Raw genomic sequence first — 19,864 nt, 5'->3', positions numbered from 1 at the left:
AAACCGCGACAGCAAGAGAAGATGAGGGGGTTCACTGTGCTTATGATTGTTTTTTTATTTCCCATTTCAATAAAAGCCAGCTCTGGGGAGTGACTATATTTTTAGAGCTTACTGGCAGAGACGGGCAAGTTCCCAGTCTCTTCTCTGAAGTTGTATATTTGCATGTTAAAAGCTGGAACTTCAAGTTCGTTGCCTAGAACTCATACCAACAGTAGATGCATGTGCTCTGCTCTGAGTAGGTGGAGCATGCTGGTGTTTAGATGTGTCATGGAAATCTAGTAGACCATATGTAGGAACTAGCCAAGAGCTTATTGCTTTCTTTTGTTGTTGGAATTTCTTCTTTTTCAGGCAGATCAGTTCCATATTCACCATTTTCACTCTTTAGAGTTCCTGTTTGTTGTACTCTTCTTTTAATTTCCCTTTTTCACTGCTGTCCTTTTGCAGGTGATGCAGAATAATCACATAGCTTCTGTTACTCTGTATGGCCCAACAAGGCCCAGCAGCCAGCTGAGAACATCGGACCTTCCCCAGTGAGCATCCCCTGCAAAGTCAGCTAATCTCAATGCTACGAAATTAGTACAGCGTGCCTTGATTTGCTGCCACTTATAATATGGAAAGCACGTTATGATTTAGTTTTCTTTCAATAAACCTTTCCACCTAGGAATGGTGTGGAGGGGAAATTCTCTCAACCCTTCATCATGGGGCGTGGAACTGTTGATGAAGGAAAGCAGCTTAGGTGCCTGTGCCGTCATTTATTCCTCTCTGTTGCCCTCATCCTATGCAGCACAGACCTGAAGAGACTGTCCCCACTTCTCACCTGGCAGAAGGGGGAAGTGGAAGAGGGGCATGTAATGACTGCAAGAGTTAGAAGCACAAACTTTCTGAGCCTTGGAGCATCTGGAAGCAGGTATTAATTTTAGTCTGTTTGTGTTACTGTATTGATGTGGTGGTCACATTTTAAGAAAACGCGTGTGTGTGTATATAAACACATCAGTATTTCTGTGGCTTAGGACATTGTACCAAGTGTGACAAGGATGTATATATGTCCATGATTTCAGGCACCACATCTTTGTGTAACTTTAAACCAAGCAAGTAGCATGTGCATAATACTTGGTTGTAACATTTGCACTACATACACTTTAATTACTTGATAAACGTTTTATCTTCACTGAGGAGCATCTGTGTACTGGGTGTGAGTGGGGTGTGATGGTTATTTAATGTACGCTGCGCATAAAGCTTATTTATACAGTGGATCAAATTTATCCACCATTCTGCACTAATATGTACTTGATATGCTGAAACAATTTTTTTCTGCCATGGCTGGTGTACTTTTTTTTTTTTCATATGCTGTTTCAAAAACAAAAATAATAAATTCTGAAAGAGGTAATTTCTATGATTGAATTATGTTTTAGTGAAAAGATTTGATAAAATTTTTCATACTAGGGAAAAATTTAATGAAGGAATAGTGTTGCCTGTTCCAGAATCCTTTATTCCTACTCTGTTTCCTTAGAGAAAGAACAGATGTATATAATGGTATCTCAGAAGGAAATTCCCAAGCTCTGCCATCACCAGGAAAACCTTTTCTGTAATTTTTGATGTATGACTTTAATTTATGCCAAAGGTTTAGCCAAAGACATCTTTATTGTAGTTTCACAATTTCTGTACATACATGCTAACTGCACACCCCACCCCAGCAGACAGAATATAGGCTCCTTTCTATTTGGGGGATGCTGTTTGTGACATTTTATCCCAGGAGGATACTTTAGGTTTCTAGTTCTCTTACCAGTCTTATTTGGGGAAATAGATGGTCTGTCTTTGAAATATTAAACCCTTTTTAAAAATGGAAAGAGAAATGTATAATTTTATCCCATTTTTAATATTTTGGTGTCGCAACTTGTGATACATAGATGACGATTTTGTGAGTTTTACTATGTGTACAGATTTTGTAAATATGACATTTTTGTAATTTTAACTCCATGTACAGTGTAATCCTGTATAGTTTATCAGTGAATGAGAGACAGGAAATCAAATGTTAACTGTAGGAAATGGAATGTTTACTGAAGTTTTGGATCCTGGACCAGTAGCAGGGATAAATGTGTGTGTGTGCGTGCGAGACATTCTTTGCCATTTAGTCTTCCTGTATACTGTGATACTTTAAACTGTTTTGCTAAAACAAACAAAAAAGCCCCGTGGAGAATCTAATGGATAAGGAAAAAGTTACTGTTTACCTTTATCCCTAGGTGTCACTCCTGTTGAATCCCTGTTCAATCTGTGCTGTCTCCTGTGATCATTGCTTGCTAAGAAAATTCTATGCCTCAACCTCCCTTTTGTTTCCTCTCTAATTTTAATTTCATTTTACATAGCCCTTCTGTAAATTAAATGGAATAATAATGAGCATGTACACTGAAAGAAAAATAAAAGAGACTCTCAGTTACTGTTTTTTGTGTTAAATACAGTTGCTGGGTGGTTTTGTAATAAAATCATGGATGGTCTTGCTTTTTTGTTACCAATTTGTTCTTTTTATTTTACTGTCTTTGCAATGTCATATTTGAAGTGCCTCACTAGTCTTCTTCCTTTACAGCCCATACAGTGTGTTCTCCAAAGAGTATAAAAACCAATATAACTTGCAGTCTCTTTCCTAGATACTTGAAAGTGTATTTTTATTTTATGCCATGAAGTGAAGAAGAAAGGTCTTTAAACAGTGGTAAATATCACTGTGGCTTCTGTATTAGGTTCAAAAAATGCAGTTGCTATACTCATGTCAGCCTTTGGGTTAGCATGAAAATTGATCAAGCTTCCAAGCCTTTGAATATTTCACAGGAGAACAAAAGACAGGCCTGCAGTAAAAGGAGCAAACGTGAATTCTCACAGTGCTTTCTTATGCCCTCAGGTGCTTCAGCAGAACACTGAAGTCTGCTTACCTTGCAGCAGCTTAGAGGTTAGTGCAGGGCATACAGGATGGGATTCCTGTTTCCATTTGCGTTTCTCCTGCAGTGGCTGTGTAATGCAGGGTGGAACACTCAGCTCTCCCTCCTTTATCATCCTTCAGTTTTGGAATATAAAATGACCTTGCATAGTGCTTGGCTCAGCGTGCCAGTTCTGGGAGAATTTGATCTCTGAATTGAGATGGTGTGTGTGCTTATGCTTGTTAGTAAAATATGACAGCAATCCTGCTGATAATTTCAGTTAATTTTTAATGAATCCTTTTCTAATAAAAGCTCCAAGTTAGCTGCAGGAGGAGAGAAATTCTTGGTGGGATGACTTGAGTAATGGCTACACAGATGCTATCATTATCCTGCCCTCAAGCATGTTTGGTTGAAATTCTTCAGAAGTATGAGGTCAGGACTGCTGCTAAAGTGTGCACCTGAAGACTTAGGGCAGGATGTCCAAAGGTGTCTAACAACTGCAGTGACTCACGTCTTCACTTGTAATGCTGTGGCAAGCCAAAGCGACTAAAACGATGTAGGTAATTAAATGTGCTCTCTTAACAGTACAGATAGTTCACTAGGTCGATCCCTTCATCATGAAAAGTTCCTCTGTAACACAAAAGTTAAAGGCAAATCTGTATGTTGGCTGTTGCTGCTGGGCTGAGCTCAAAGTGTTTGACTTTTCGGAGAGGCAGAGCTGAAGAAGGGCCTGGGGAGATAATATGGAGCAGCAATTCTTGGTGTCATAACCCTTCCTTTGTGATTGCAGCTGTTCCTAACTCGCTTGTCTGAGATGTTTTGATTTGTTTGCTACTATTTGGATGAAGCCAAGCTGTTCCTGTGGTGATGTATTAGGGGAGCTGGTGTGGAGCCTTAAGGGCTTGCTGGCATGAGAAGTCTAGGATTTGTGGGTGGGGGCTTATGGCAGTTTGGAATCACCAGAATAAAGAGAGGAAGGAGTAGGGCATAGAGGAGGTCTGGGGAAGAAGGTGAGAATGGCAGTATGGCAGGAAGGAGGGACTGGGACAAGGGCTGGTGGCACATTTTGATATGTGCTTTTTCCTTAGTGTGGAAATTAAGAGTTTGTGTGTGTGTCTGCTTACCTTGATTATTGCTGTATTTTCCGCAGTTTATTGTTTTGTATACACCGGATAAAACCGATTGTTGTGCCCTTCTTTGGGAGATGAAGCTGACATTTCATCCTGTATTCCTTAGGCTTGCATGCAGTCCCTGGTCTCCTGTGAATTTTGCAGGCAGTACTACGCAGATCAGTGCTGGAACCCTCTGTTCCTCCTGTCAACCCAGTTTTCTGTTGCCAGGACACTTCTAATTCTGAACAGAATTTTTATTCCCCCCCCAAAAAAATGGTAATCTGGTGGTGTGTGAGAAGTGATTCATATATTCATGATCATTCACATTCCAGAACTCCCATTAGATCTATTTAAAACAAAATCTTCCCTAAGGCTCAGTTGCAGCAAGATGGTGATTCATCAGTACCAGGGGCTGGCTGGAGGTTAGGTGCCAGCTGTTGTTTTCCAAAGGGAAAACTGAGTATTGGTGCCCACTTTAGTGACTTTCTCCATGTTGTTAGAGCCTATGAGCAGCTTTTAGTCTCTTAAGACCCCTGCTGAGCTGAATTTCTGGTAGGTTTTGTTTGACAGCTCCAAATGGGTATAAGAGTAAATCTTTGAGAGAAATGGGATGTCCAAGCTGCAGCAATTTACTTCCTTAAGAGTATTTGGACAAGGACCAAGGTGTTTTTAATTGTATCTCCTTTATCTTGATTACCCCAACACAAAGCACTCTCTTCTCTGGCTGACCCTGTCAGACATAACCTGACACTCATGTGTCAGGTTAATAAATCCATCACTGTGTGTGTTCGAAGAGTTAAAATACAAATTCTGGTTGGTTCTTTTCATGTAGGGTATGGATGTTTCAGGGTAAGGTTGAAGCAAACTAAGGTGAAATTAAAAATGGAGCTTACTAAAGATGTGACTCAAGCATTAGAATAGGATGAGGAGTTAATGAAGCAGAGGGCTTTGTTCAAGGACAGGTTATAGCCAGTTATTGAGTGAAAACCCCACCTAAGAAGGCATTTGTTATTGCAGGGAGTGTATCTGTTACTTGGAGGGTTCAGGTGGGACTTAAATACCATATTATCTCTCTATGTGAATTTTAGGTGTAGTTAATAAAGTCACTGTTTAAATGTTTAATCTGCCAAGCCTTACATCCAAGGCTCTTGTTTTGTTTGTGGGGATGTTTGTGATGATTTTTGCAGCAGGCAAAATCATTCTTTTTATGATCTAGGAGTGCTGACTGCTTGAAACAGCAGGAAAGGTAAGCTGGAGTTTGCAGAGTAGCTCATTACTGGAGTGTAAGGTACCATTATATTAGTAATTTTTGTTCTGGATTAGGCTGTAGTGATTTAACATAACCTTTTCTCTTTCGTACCATAATTAATTCCCCTTTAAATGTTACTAGTTTGGTAATTTTAAATTATTGCCTGTTGCAATTTCGGAAGCATTTTTTTAAGTGCCTTAATGTTTCACACCTACGCTGCATATTCCATTTAATGCCTAAGTTTTATTCCAGTATCAGTATCTTTCAGATAAACGTTTAAATACCAGTCACAAAAAAAGCCCCTGCGTGATTATGCAGTGTGCAGTCTAATCAACTCAGTAATCAAAACAGCCTGAATCACTGTGTTCACTTTACACCTCTGCTTGCCTGAAACTGAAGCCCTAAAATCCTGAGTTTACCCTGGTCCTCTCTGGGGAGCTCTGGTGCATCTACAAGTATCGACATTACTAAGATATTTTCACCCTTTTCTTTTGCTTCTGTGGCTGTAGGGAGTGTTTGCCTTAATATTATGCCTTTACTTTTGCCCTGCTCATTCAGCCCCCCTGGCGACAAGGCAGTCACTGCAGACTTCTGGTACTTTATTTTTCTCTGGTCTCAGCACTGGGATTGTCAGTGGATGGGCTGGGATATGGAAGGAAAGAGAGAGGATCAGTGAGGAACTGGGTGTGGATGAATTGCAGGGCGAGCATTGGGCTGGTCAGGTCTGGTGGATGTTTGTTGCACTTGGAAGCATTTGATGCACTCGTCCTTCAGAGTTTAGTTCCCTCTCATTTCTCAGTATGGTTTCCTTGCTGACCACAAGCTGTTGAAAATGATGCAAAGTTGGATTTAAGAGTTTTACTGGGTTTGACAAACATCAATAGTGTTAGCGGCATCGTTAGGACACGTGGTGGGCTAATTTTCAGGGCTGCCAAGACCTGACTCCAGCTGAAAGGTACAACTTGGGGGCTCAGACTTCTTCAGACTGGGCTTTGGGGTAGAGTTCCCTCCACTCACACATCTAGTGGTCCTTCAGCACTCTCCGGGGATGTTCTCAGTGCTAATATTCGGTAAGGATTCTCCAAACTGTTTATTTTGTGCTGTTTGATTTTGCAGCTGGGGTTTGCTTCAGAGAACCTGCTGTAGGAAGATGAATAATTAAACTGCAGACAGGAAGCACAACATTTTAACACTCAATTGCTTCAGAGACATCTTTGGCTTTTGTTTTTTATGATGTCTTAGTCAGCAGTGGCCTGTCGGATGGATCTTGGCATTTCCTACCAGTTTATGTGTTCAGAGGTGCATTTGGAGGTGATGAATGTGAGATTCAAGCCAGCTCTGCTCATTATAGTGACCAAATCTGGCTACTCATGTACAGTAGGAACAAAGTTGGACTTTGTGTGGATCCCTGGGACTCAATAAAACCTACTGTATACTCTCTTAGCTTCAGATGTTTATGTCTGCTTGCTTTCCTTGCTACTCATAGAACCCACTTAGGATGCTTTTATATTTTCTTTTCTCATCTTGGGCTAGTCATGAAAAGAAGTTGCCAAGCAAGGCTTTGTAGCCAACCCCTGACTGGTGTATTGAATTAGGCAGTTAACAGAAGCTGCTCAGAATGTCATTCTGAAACAGATGGGTTTGGTTTTCTGAGATGCATCAGAAAGGCTGGTAGAGGGTCCTTCCTGCCCATTCTCATACACACCCAGGGCTTTAGGACTTCCTGAAAAGAGCCCCAGCTTCTAGGAAACGATCTCCAGCTTGGGTGAAATCAAAGACTTTTTGGCTGCGGTAGCCGTAAACAGAATTGAATAAACTGCAGGGGCTGCAGTGCTGCCCTCCAACATTACCCTGGTGCATCATGCTTACATATGGTGTCTGTGAACTTCCAGCTCAACCCCAGAAGCAAATGGAAACTTAAAACCAGGTCAAACAGGCCATGCAGCGGGGCTGGAGAACAAAAGGCAAGTGAATCTTTCGTTAATAGAAAGGTCTGGTGTTCACTAGGTAAAAGAAATGAGGTATTCCATAGACTAAGACAACAGAGTAAACAGTTGGCTCTAGTTCTGTTTCTGCCAGCTATTGTGGTATGTCCTGGTGCAGGTAAGTGTTGAATAACAACTTTGATCTGGGACAAAATGCACTCATTAGTGCTGCTGTGTTGTGGGTAGATTGCAGATCTGAAGATACCATAGAGGGAGGAGTCAATCTCTGTGCCTCTCCAAAAAGGAAGACCTTAATAAGGGCTGTTGAACCTGACTAGTCCTTGATGGAAATCATAATGTGAGCTGTGTTTATTTTTGTCATTGCCATTAAATTAAGTCCAGCATGAGTAAATACTTATTAAGTTATTCAAAATAATGAGCAATGTATTTTTCATGTTGCTGTCTTCATGAAAAATAGCCCTGGTGTTAGTCTTACAATGTGTGTGCGGGTGTACTTCACAGACTCACTCTGACAACTAGAAGCACGTCTGCATGCTGTCTTTTAATTATGGTATAAATAATTTCCCAAACTGTAAAATAATCACAGATAATACATTTCTGTACAAGCTCATCAATGCATAACTATCACATGTTAGCAGACAGGGGCATAACTGGCTTTCTCCCACCAGCAAGGTTTGGCTTATTTCCACACCCTATAGAGCTCCTTGTAAAGCTTACAGGAGTATTTTGTATTCCAGGATTGCATCTTAAAAGTATCTTAAATCAACATACGGTGTTTAGACTTCTACATTGCTGGGCTTTTCTTGGAAATACATTATGAAGCTTAAACTCTTATGATGAAAATAATATGTAAGACTGCTTTTAGTAGTCTAACAATAGGTAATACCAGCTTGCTTTCCTCCATGTTGTGCATAGGTAATACAAGTACTGAGCTAGGATTACTGCTGGGTGAAAGGTGATACCCAGGTATGAAATGCAGCTGTGCTGCAGGCTCTGTTCAAGGAAAAGCAGCTTCTTGGACATTTATGACTGACTGTAGTTTTCTTTGAAGCTGGGTGTATGTGCTCCCCTGAAGAGGGATGGCATCGGAGATTCTCAGGTGGATAGGAGTTTTGTTCAGGGGAAAAAATTGCAAAGGAATCAACAAACACAGTATCAAAGGTGAATTCGGGCTTTTTGCCCCATGAATTTCATCACTTTTTAACCCTGATTTAGAGGAATTTTCTTCCTCTTTGATGTCCAAGCAAAGTATGTTCCTTTAAGGCAAATTGCTGCTGAAAAAAAAAAAAAAGCTTTAAAGTATTGACTATTCCTTGAAAAACTAAGCAATTCAGTGTTCTCGTCCAATGCTTAAAACTACAAGGCTACAAACTGACTGACCTTGGAAAGCCCAACAGAAATGTTGCTGTGTATTTTTGCTTTCTTGCAATGAATTCAGAAAGGCTTTTATTCTGAAGCCCTTTTGTCTGAAGCCTGCTTTCTCCCTTCATGTGAGACCCGCAGCAATATGCAAAGTATTGGCTGCTCTTTGCAGTTGACTATATGCCAAGCAAGAGCACTGAGGTTTATAGAAACCAGCTCAGTCCATTGACAAGTTTCCGTTAGGTTTGAAGAAGCTCCAAAATGTGATGCAAGTAGTATCTCTGTGTGGTTTTACCTTCACAAGCAAAGGCCAAAGGATCTCCCCAGACGCAAACCTTCTGAAGATCTGGATTAGATGGTGAGGGAGATTACATATTGTTGTATTACCTTGAGTTTTCACTGTCAGTCAGGCTAGGGGAGAGAGCCTGAGCTCATGGAATTGCTACAAACTGGTCCCCTGGGTCCTGAGTGTGTCATGGAGCAGATACTTGAACTGAGGAGTTGATGTGAATAATGAAAAATCAAGACTTGGAGGGATCAACTCAAAGTTCTTCTTGTCCTTTCTTTAAATGCTCTTCAGAAGTCTGCCCCTTCCCAGTTACCTACTTACCTACCCTTGCTCAACCAGGCAAGCCAGCCTCAGGATCCAGATTGTTTTCTTACAGTCCACCCTACCTGCAATGTACAGGACACCATTCCAATACCTGTTACTTCCTCTCTTCTTGTGGGGCTACAGGAAGCCAAGCAGGCAGCAGTGATTTGATCTGAGCAGACACTAAGGTGACTTGATTTTCTTTACTGTAGTTACTGTGTAGTTCAGTCATTTCTCAATGAGTCCAAGTCAAGGTAGTAAGTTCACAACGGTTCCTGTGCAGCTTGGTGTCATCTCTTACCCGCTATCTTTTTTCCTTCCTCACATTTCTAACAATGCTGAAAAATCTCCAAGGACTGTGGTTTGCAATGTGCTTTTACACACTGGCCCACTAAGCACTACTGTAATTCTAATAAATAATAATAAATTAAAGATGCTGTTATTATTTGGACTCACTAATGAAGATGGACCTACATGGTATGTGTGTGTGTGCAAATATGGAATCTTTGCGAATTCCTGCAATAGTTTCTCCTTTTCTCTTAACATTGTGAATAAGATGTGCTAAAATACTCTGCTTCTAAAGTTAGTTCATCTGGTTGCAACAGTTCCAGGCTCTGTTTCTCTGCTGGTGTCAGCTGCTATATGTTTCTGCTCCAGTCTGCCTGCATCATCTGAGGGGTGATGCCTGCATTGCTGTTTGAGCTTTCTTTTTCCACTGGAAAGGTTTCTTCACTTGCTTCTTCTGCGTGCAGGACAGATGTGGGCTGTGGAGCAGGTTCCACATTAGCCAGATCTCAGCAACCTTCAGACTGTGGACTACCATGAGATCTTTGTAAAAACAGGGGTCAAATGTCTGTAGGTGTGGGGCAGCAGAGGGCTTGACAATTCCAAAGGTCTTGAATCCTTCATGCAAGATGGGTTTGAGACTGATCCTCTGTAAGCACATGCCCAAAAAGACATCGTCAATGGGGAAGAGTTCCACTTCTTTGCAAGCACTAGAAAGCTTCCTCATGGTGTGGCCGGACAGCAAAAAGCCTCCTCCCCCTGCATAGGCTGGGTAGATGCTTAGCCCATACATGGTCTCTGGGATGTAGTATTTGCTCTTTCGGACACGGATAGGGCGGGCATTGTAGATGATGTCCCCAACAAAGAGGTCCTCGGTGGGGTCATGTCTTTCAAGGAAGTCAACGATGTTCTCAACATTGACAAAAACATCGGCATCCCCTTTAAAAATAAACTTCACATTGTGGCAGAACTCAGCAGCCCAGTTCAGGAAGTGGATCTCCTTCAGGGTCAGGTTGAAGAAAGTGTCCATGAAGTCCCAGAGTAAAATGTCCCGGTATGTCTGACTCTCTTGGTGAATTAGGGTCTCCCACGTGGCCAGCACTGTCCTATTCTTTGGTGTTCCTAGGAGAAACACCCGCTGGATCTGCTCCCCGTTCACCAGGCCCTCCCTGCCCCAAGTTTTCCGGACAATCTCACGTCTGTCGAAGTCTTCAACTACTGATTTGATAGCAATGAGCAGAAAGGGACCTCCAGGTGTTCTCCTGCATTTCTTGGGCTGGTTAATGAGGAGATGGAAGTTCCTGTTATCCTTGTTTAGGAGATAGCCCTTGAAGTCGAAGGCAGGATCACTCAATGGGGATGGAGTTGTTTGGACCCTTTTGTTGGCCACTTCTCCTTGTCTAAGGGCAGGAGTTACTTGCAGCCTGGGTTCCGTTGCCTCTGCTGGCATCAGTCTCCAAGGTGCTCTGGAGTCAGAAAACGTTTTTGATGTTACTGAAGGCTTCTTCTGTGTCAGCTCCTTGTTTCCTACAGGGACTAAATGTTCCAGCTGGGAGTACAGTAAAGAGCAAAGCACTACCACCAGGAAGAGGGTACAGATCGCATCCCCTTTGAGACGAACTCTCATTGTCTCTGCAGTGTTTCTGGAACTGTTAAAAGCTGTGTTTGAGTGGCCTGGCACCAATGTCCATCTGTAAGGAAGCATACAGTGTCAGCAATGAGGATTCGGGAGCTTTGAGGCATGCAGGCAGATCTAACTGAAACACCGTTTAAATCTAGCAGTAAAGTGCATTTTATGGAGCACTGAGACTTGTTAAAGGACTTGCCAAAGGGCACACAGGTTGCAAACCTAATGCTAATCTTAGTGCTCTGGTTCTGTGACCTGGTTAGTTAAGTTACCAAGCAGTCATCCAGCATCCTGCAAACTATTCCCTCAGCATAATGTGAAAGCAGCCCTTTCTCCCACTTCCCTCTCTGCCAAACACAGTCTTCCGTTTTGGAGATTTCACTGCTTTGGGAAAAACAGGGCGGAAAACAATGAACAATGCCATTCTTCCAGAAACCGTTAGGGGCTTCTTCCTTTTTTTTTCTTTTTCTTTTTGTCTCCCCTTTCCCCCTAGCTTGGTAACTGTTTCTTGCTGCTTTTACCCCTTTTGAGTGGAGACAGGGAGGAGCAGAGCTGGCTGCTGAAGGGCAGACTTTTCAGCTGCAGCATGCCGCTTGCATTTCCCTGCACACAGAGCTAGCTCTTACTTCCCAGCTATGATCTGTGCCTTCAGAATGAATGCATTAGGCATCCTCTCGGATGTATATAGCACCTTTTTGCTGCCAGTAATCTTTATAAAATATTAAAGCATTACAAATAACTTCCATTAATCAGGTTACAAGGAGCCACTGGTGTTTCGCCTTTGCCAAATGACCCTAACTGGTAAGCAAGAGGTGGGCAGATAAATCCCAATATGGAGAAGCAAGGCAGAGCCTGGTGTTAGGAGTGTTTAATTCATGTGTGATAGGTGAAGCTGCCTTTTGAAATACAAGATTTGATTCCTCACGTACGCTTTTCCTGGAGATCTTCTTCCTCATTGGATCTGTTCTTCAACTGCAAACAAAACAAACACCAAAGTTATGGAAGAGTGGTAAGAGGCAGAAAGCAGTATTTAGTTCAGGGAAATTGCTATACAAGTGGGAGCTACTTCTGAAGGTATTACAGTTGTCAGTGTGTCTGCGATTGGCTGAGATCATACCCAAAAACTTCTCGAGCGAAAGCTGCAGGGTTGTACGGCAGTCTGCCTTCAGTTTAGGCATGCCCCTTACTGAAGGCTGAAAAGCAGGAGGAAGCCAGGGCTTGTACCCTGCAGGTCTGTTTTCAGCATTGTTAGCCTGCAGAGCAAACATACGGGTGCTGAGCCTCCAGTCGAGCCCTGTAGCCACCTTCCTGACTCAAACACCCAATGGGGCAGCCAAATGCTTGGTTAAGAGTATTGTTGTTCAGTGTATTTCTGACCTGAAAGGCATCAGTTTTCAGGAAACCTCTTTTCCCTGCCATGGATTGTATCACCTGCTAATTGTTCATTAACCATCAATTTTGCATCAGCCATAACATCATCTTTTCAAACTCTAAATTAGACTAGTGAGACTGTAATTGTGAAGTATTAAAACAGTGATACAGCATTACCTCCAGACCCTGTGAGACCTGGGCAATGTTTCAAGACTTATGAGAAAGAAAAACTAATAAACCAGTTTATTTCTTGGCCAGCCCCTTTAAAATTCTTGGGTGCACATTACTTGGACCTAAAAAGTTTGAACTATTTTGGTTTTTCATCACTGGTTAACTGCCTCTCCATTACTGTTGAAATGGAGAGTATTTCATCGTCATATGGTATAAACTCTCTGCAGCTCCAGAATATTAACTGACCTCGTTGTCTTTGTCTCCACTGTTTCTGAAAACTTCATTTTAGCAAATGGCTTGTGTGTGCTTTGCTCTAAGGCTGTTCGCATTCCCAGAGGATTTAAAATCTCTTCTTCCTTGTCCTTATGACCACGCTTTTTTTCTTAGGCCTATTTTCTTGCCGTTTTCTGGCCTCTGATAGAGATTGCTGCATTTTTCTCCATTTATTGGCTTTTTTTTACTGTACCTTTCACTCTTCTGGGCTAGGTGAGTGATCTAACCGGCGTAGCTTTGATATTAACAGCAGGATTGCATCATATTCCCTGCTCTCTCATAAATTGTTGTTAAAATGCTTATAATAATCAGAAGCTGCTTTCTCTTTGTGTTCTTTCTGCCACATGACTTGGCTTGTAACTATTTTCAGCCTTGTGAAACAGTCCTTCCTAGCACATATAGGATGTTAATTTGCATTCTGTGTCTGTAGTGTGCAGATTACCCTTGGCAAGTCCTGATTGCGGTGCTCTGCAGCAACCCGCTGGGCTTCAGTTCCGTGCTAAATCATCCTTTAGCTGTCACAACATGGCTCCCAGCGGGTTTTCTCTCATGTTGCCTTCAGTAATTTTCCCGAAGCTCCAGGGATACGGAGGGATGGTCCTGCTACACCCAGGACATGCCACTCATCTGGGTCTGCTCAGGGGAAAGAGTCTGTCCCTTTTCTTCACATCACAAGCAAGAGCTTCTGTGGGGTGCTATTGAGAAACCTAAACCAGGGAGCCCATCCCAAAAAGAAGTGGAATTGAGCATTTTTGCTCCTGCTGTTGTGACGGGATAAGCTCTGTATGCAGCTATGTCTGTGCAGCCTACCAAAGTGAGTGGGAGCCGCACAGCCCATGGCAGGGTGGATCCGGGTAGCGTTGGGATGTTTGTGTCTTCACTCAAGCTCTTTGTAAAGTCTCATTTCTTCCCCCACTGTAACAGCATTTCTTTTTTTCCTCTTCTGTGCAGAAGTTTGATCTTGTTTCAGCTGCCAGGCTCCAGATGGGAATTAAAGAGCTGGATGAGAGTCCTGGCTCTTTCCTGTGTTTAATTTTATCAGCAAGGGTTTGGAATAAAATGTATGTGTCATGAAACTCCTCATTTCCATGGCTTACAGATTTATCCTGCCAGCATCTCAGAGTCTGGCAATAAGTGCCCTTGGAAAAGCCAAGAAAAACCCTGAATTGTTACAAGCCTGCCTGGGCTGATAGCCTGGATTTTGTTCTGTGTTTTCATTTATTGAAAGAATCTGAAATAGCAGTACCCATGCTGAAATAAAGCAGTTCAGTGCTGAATATAGACATCTCCTTTTCAAAAAGTTGACAGCCCTCGAAGTGATTCCTTGATTGAGTTATACGGATTTTCCAGTCTTTGTGAGATATTTCCTGCTTTTTAAGGAAATACCCTTGATTATTACACATGGGAGAGCTCTATCCATGGATGTCAGTGTAGGAAAAGCTGTCCTGTTCTTGAATTCAGAGGGATTGATGATTCTGGCGGGCACTCAGGTATGTTCCAAAGCCAAAACATTAATCCACCTTGACACTAGGGGAAAAAAATAATTACAGAGCTATCAAAGCAAGCAGAGAATATTGGATGCCAAACAAAAGAGATGTGAGCACAGCAGAGCATTTCTCAGCACAGCATCTCGCTGCGCGTCTGCATCCAAGTTAGACACACCCCTGCTTCATGCACCATTTGGGGGGGGATCTCCATCCAGTTTGTGGCTGCGGGTGTAAAGCTGGCGCGTCACTTGGTGCCTCAGGGAATTGCAGGGCTCAGCTGCCAGGGCTGCTCCCCATGTCTTCCAAGCTTGGAAAAGCGGGCAGTTGTCCCTCTTTCTGCTGGCTGCAGGAGGGATATTGAGTCTGGCTTGGAATGGCATGATGCAGTTTGCCCCAGCAGTGGGACTAGGCATGTCCTAGGGAAGGCTGGGAATGTTCTGTGCTGGGCTGTGATCGCCAGCAGCATTAGGGGGCTGAGGTGGCTGTAGGAAGAGGCTGAGAGGTGCTGTATCCATGAGGTGGCAATGTGGGGAGTGCCTACACAGGGAACATGCTGAAAGGACCAGGAGGGCCACAGCCTGCAGGGCCTGAGAGGCACAAAATTCTCTAAGCTGGAAGTGGCCAGAGCTGGACACAGAACCCTGGTGAGCATCCAGGCAGGGAACCCGACCTGTGCTGGCGCACACTTGGGCGGAGGGCCCAGACCTGTGCCTGGTTTTCATTTATTTGAGGGGAGGACTCTGAAATATGGCCAAGGAGTGCTGCAATAAAAGCAGTTAAATGATGGTTTTTAAAATAAGAAGCTTTTCGTTCCCAGCTGAATGACATGAAGCCTTGAGCTCATCCTGGAAATGTCATTCTTTTGCAGCAGCCATCACATCTCCATCACTTGGCACTTCTGCTCATGTGGGTCTCAGTGGGAAAGAGTCTCTGGATCCTGTCCCTGAATTCAGTCAAGAAGCCTTGGTGGTTCTGGCACGTTGCTTGTGCCTTGCAGTATGGTTGTTCAACACACCCAGCCTTGGGAAAAGCAGCTGCAATGGAGAGGCAAACTGAAAAACGTGGTACACCAAGCAAGAGCGTACAAACCAGTGGTGAGCTGTGGCACACTCATCCCAGCCCTGCTCACAGGAGCATCCATCCCCACATGCTGTGGGCTGTCCCGAGATCAACTTGCTGCTCTGCTGAATGGGAAATGTTTCTGGCTCCCTCCTGCTCCCCTCCTTGCTCCTGAAGCTGGAGCAGCCACTGGTAAGTTTGCGCAATGAAGGAGCCACATATGTTGTGGCTGCTGATGGAGATGTCTTTGTTTCTCTGTAAAATAGGCTGAGAAAAGTGTTGGGAATCCAGCCCTGATAGGTTTAATGGAGTGGGTTTTTTCTGCAGTCTTCAGGGCAACTTGGAAAATTCGGGATGGTAGAGGTGTTCTGAAGCAATGTTTTGGGTATTTGTTTTCAGTTCATGTTGGTTGAATGCATTTCATGAGAACAGAGTAAAGCTGTAACACCCAGTGCTGGAAGCAGAGACCCGGGCTCTGGCCTGTAATGAGGAGGCCTGTGCATGTGTCCGTCTCCCACCCCTTTGCCAGCAGTTTTTTCCATCAGTTTCCTAGTTTTTCCATCCACTCAGCAAGTGCCAATCAAGCTCCCAGGCTCCTCCCCACCTTGAGCTGCTGCTCCTCTGCTGTCTCCTGGCGCTGTTCAAGAGCCCACCAATGACAACACCACCATGTGCCCACCCTGCAGCTGGGGCTGTGTAGAACAGATGTGTACAGATGAGCTCCATCCCACCAGACCAGGATGCTGACAGCAGGAAGTCTGCACCCCCTGAAGCTCTGGTGACTACATCTTCCTACTGACTTACATGGTCCCATCCTCTGAACCCCTGGGGCTCAGGACAGTATCTGGCTCTGTCTGCACCAGTTTAGGTTACATGCATTGCTGGACATGCAGACACAAGTGGCACTATGTCTTGTGCGGGGATCACTTTTGCTCTCTCTAAGCCATGTTAGGCTGCTGTCCTTCTCTTACCCTTGTAGAGAAACCTGGTGAGAAGTGCTAAGGCAAAGGTTTCAAACTCTCAGCTGAGTTATCTTGGTACGGGTCTTGTGTAGGCAAATTCTTGTCTTCATTTGGCATCACATGGGTGTCTGGGATCCTCAGGGTACTCACAAGGAAACACGTCTGCTTTCAGCACTGGGTCTGTTCTGCCCCAAGTAGAAATGTATGAGTCAAACAACTCAGGTTTTGCAGTTCAAGCTGGCTTTGGAGTGTTTAAAGGGAGAAAAAACTGTGTTTGGAGCAGGAGAAAAAGTGCCCTGGCCTTTCTGTTTGGGTGTCATGTAACGAGATTTATTCCTGTGTGGTTTCTTGCTTTGGTTTCCTTTGTTTGGATTTTTTTTTTATTCTTCCCCCCCCCATCAGGCAAAGTCAATAATCTCATCAAAATTGATGCTGCAAGTAGCTTTGGTGCCGTGTTATGGTGTGTTTGTGAAGAGGTCTCGTTTGGAGCTATAGGATTACAAAGCGATGCTGAATGATTTGATCTTTTTGACTAGAAGACGGGGCCAGCTGCAACACGAGAGATGCCCTTTGGCACACTGGTTAGGGCACAGCCCTAGAAAAATGAAGTAACCAGAACAATCACTAACTGCCTTAACAGGAAAAAAGAGCCCATCTCATTCAGCTGCTTACAAGTTTTGAAGTCTGTAATCACACAGAGAATGGGCTGTAGGATTTAATTAGCTGAATGTCACAAGAGAGCTGTTCCAGGGGTGCAGAGGGCAGAGGCTCACATTGCTCAGCTGCACACTGGTGCTGCCATCACAGCAGTGCTCTCTGCTGCCACTACTTGTGTTGCAGCATCTGGAAGCAGGAGCTCTGTTGGCTGAAACAGGGTGCATGCAGGTAATAAAAACGCAGGTCTCACTCAAGAGGCAACTTTGAACTCTCATGTTGGAGCTACTTTTCAGGCCAGTGCAAATGAACGGATGAGATCTATGTTACAGGACAAGGAGCTGGGCTTCTTCAGCCTGGAGAAGAGAAGGCTCTGGGGAGACATTAGAGCAGCTTCTAGTGCCTAAAGCAGCTACAAGAAACCTGGAGAGGGGCTTTGGACAAGGGCCTGTACGGACAGGACAAGGGGAATGGCTTTAACCTGACAGGAGGCAGATTGAGATGAGCTCTGAGGCAAAAGTTCTTCCCTGTGAGGGTGCTGAGGCCCTGGCACAGGTTGCCCAGAGAAGCTGTGGCTGCCCCATCCCTGGCAGTGTTCAAGGCCAGGTTGGATGGGACTTGGAGCCACCTGGTCTAGTGGAAGGTGTCCCTGCCCGTGGCAGGGGTTGGAACTGGGTGAGCTTTGAGGTCCCTTTGAACCCAAACAAGCCTGTGATTCTATGATTTGTCTTTCTACTTGCCCCAGTCCTGCAGTGTGTTGTTTCATCAGCTGCCCAGCTGGCTGGACTCAATTTATTACAGTCTCTTGTGCTGGCAATGCCAGTCACACGTTAGATAACCGCTTGCAAATGGCTGCTGTGATTACTTTTTAGCTTTCATCCCAGTCAGTGAGGTTTTATGAAGTATACAACCTTAAATGCAGGGAAACTGCAGAGCTGCTGGGCACAGGCTGGGGGTGGATGCAAAGATGCCTGCTGTCACACAGAGGGGTCCCAGAAGGGAACTTGCGCTATCCCTGGTGGGGAATCATGTCAGAAGGCAGCAGCAGATGTGCCCAGACGTGCCCTGATGACCCTGGGCAGCCCTGTCTTGGGTGCACGACCCATCTGCCCATCTGAGGCCTGGCAGCCTCAGGAGGTGCTTCCCTGGACCCAGACTGTGTGTAAGTGGCCTTGTTTTTGGAATTACAGAGACCTCAGCAGCAAAAAATCACACCCCGAGTCCTTCAGGGAGACAGGTCCCTCCTGGAGCAGCCAAGTGCAGGGCAAGGAGCCTGCCCTCTTTCATGCCAACATCCATTTCCGCTGGCCCCAGGAGGGGGATAAAGCCTTGCAGGCTTGTGAAGGGGTATGCAACAGCCCTTCAAAACAACTGTCCTCCTTTCCCAGCTCTTGCAGCACCCACTGGCTCTTCAGCTCCTCGACCCCTTCTGATCCAATAAATAACTTGCTTGATGTGCCCCAAACCCAGCAGTTACAGTCAGAGCATCAAAATGGATGGGTTGTTACAGGCAGGCATGAACAGGACATGCTGGCTTGCCTAACTAATTTCAAGATGACACCCAACACATAATTTTATCAGAATCTGCCCAAAAGCTGTTAAAAATGTGACCAGTAACTGCCCATTTCACTGGGACTGAATTCTTTTTCTGTGATGCTAGAGGGCTTGAGAATTCCCATGTTTTACTTAGAGCATACAATAGTGTAACACAGGGAGAAAATTCATGTCCTCTTAGTGCCAAGGAATGGCTTGTAAGTGTGACGTGCCACCTCTAGAACATGTTTGCAGCTGTGAAGAAACCCTGTCTTGGAGCACTGGAGACATTGTCTAAAGAAGACAGAATTTCTCTTGTAAAAACCACCTAAAACACCCAGAGAAAGCTGTTTGCAAAGTAAAGCGTAAAGCACAAATAGCAAGGCTGGAGGCTGCGTGTTCAGAGCCTGTAGCTGACCCCGCTCCATGTTAACCATCACAGTTCGGGTTGCTGCACGTAGCAACTACAACAGCAAGAAGGCAAAGAGAAAACTGCTGGAGGAAAAGCGAAGCGGTAAGGACACTGCTTGCTGCAGAACTCCCCAGCCCACCCCGATCAAACATACATAACCGATACTTACATCCCATTTGATAACGCTGATCCGGCGTCCCCTCGTAACGTCCCAGCAGCAGGCTGCCAAGTCGGCACATCTGGATGTAGTTAGTGTTAGACATTCCTCAGCCGTCCAGCGAAACCGAGGAAATCCTCGCAGAGCAAAGCAGCGCTCTGTCTCCTGCTCCCTGCGTCGTTTGCGTGCTGAAACACAGCACAGCTCTCCTGCTGCCGGCCGGGACGGGCGCGTGTGCCAGCAGGGCCAAGACGTGAGGCTGGGCTCTGTCCCTGCACACGCTGTAGTGGTGGAAGCAGCAACCGCACCAAGGGAAGGAGCTGGGGTGGCTTCCAAGCGCTGACACGTGATGGGCAGGCTGAGAGTGCAGATGGGCTCCAACGCTACACAGCCCCGAGGCAGCACCTCCCCGGCTCCTTCCGCGCATGGTCCTCCATGGACAGGGACGGGGTGTCGAGGGATTGGATGCACAGCTGGGATATGGCTGCCACCAGTTCTGCCGTTCGGCCTGTTACAAATAACAACCACAAAAAAGGCTTTTTTTTTTTTGCTATAACTTTTTTCATTAGGAAATGTATTGATTTCTCCACATTCCCCTCCCAGTTTGCCTTTTTTCTCATTAATCCTCTTGTGATTATTGACTTTATCACTCAAAAAGAAAATGAGTTTAGGTCCAGAAGGAAAATCTACTGGGAAGCTGGTTTCT

General features: G+C 44.6%; 2 protein-coding genes across 3 annotated transcripts in view; one reads left to right on the top strand and one right to left on the bottom strand.

Annotated features, from left to right (window-relative positions):
- The window catches only part of PHAF1 (phagosome assembly factor 1), a 36,775-nt gene extending 34,324 nt beyond the window's left edge, over nt 1-2,451 (top strand). For both annotated transcript variants that reach the window (XM_065662192.1, XM_065662191.1), the window contains exons 17-18: nt 445-907; nt 2,241-2,451. In XM_065662192.1, coding sequence (XP_065518264.1) covers nt 445-534 — 90 coding nt within the window. In that variant the 3' untranslated portion in view covers nt 535-907; nt 2,241-2,451. The remainder of the gene's footprint in view (nt 1-444; nt 908-2,240) is intronic.
- Nucleotides 2,452-7,735: 5,284 nt separating this feature from the next.
- On the bottom strand, nt 7,736-19,491 carry B3GNT9 (UDP-GlcNAc:betaGal beta-1,3-N-acetylglucosaminyltransferase 9). The gene is made up of 3 exons (XM_065663300.1): nt 19,171-19,491; nt 12,009-12,051; nt 7,736-11,143 (listed from the first exon to the last, which is right to left on the bottom strand). The coding sequence occupies exon 3, from the start codon at nt 11,077-11,079 to the stop codon at nt 9,835-9,837; it is 1,245 nt and encodes a 414-aa protein (XP_065519372.1). The 5' UTR covers nt 11,080-11,143; nt 12,009-12,051; nt 19,171-19,491; the 3' UTR covers nt 7,736-9,834.
- Nucleotides 19,492-19,864: the final 373 nt, after the last annotated feature.

The sequence above is a fragment of the Lathamus discolor genome, chromosome Z (assembly GCF_037157495.1).
Source record: "Lathamus discolor isolate bLatDis1 chromosome Z, bLatDis1.hap1, whole genome shotgun sequence".
Classification (NCBI taxonomy): domain Eukaryota; kingdom Metazoa; phylum Chordata; class Aves; order Psittaciformes; family Psittacidae; genus Lathamus; species Lathamus discolor.
Note: the sequence above shows the minus strand (reverse complement) of the source record. Positions and strands in the feature narration are given on the sequence as shown.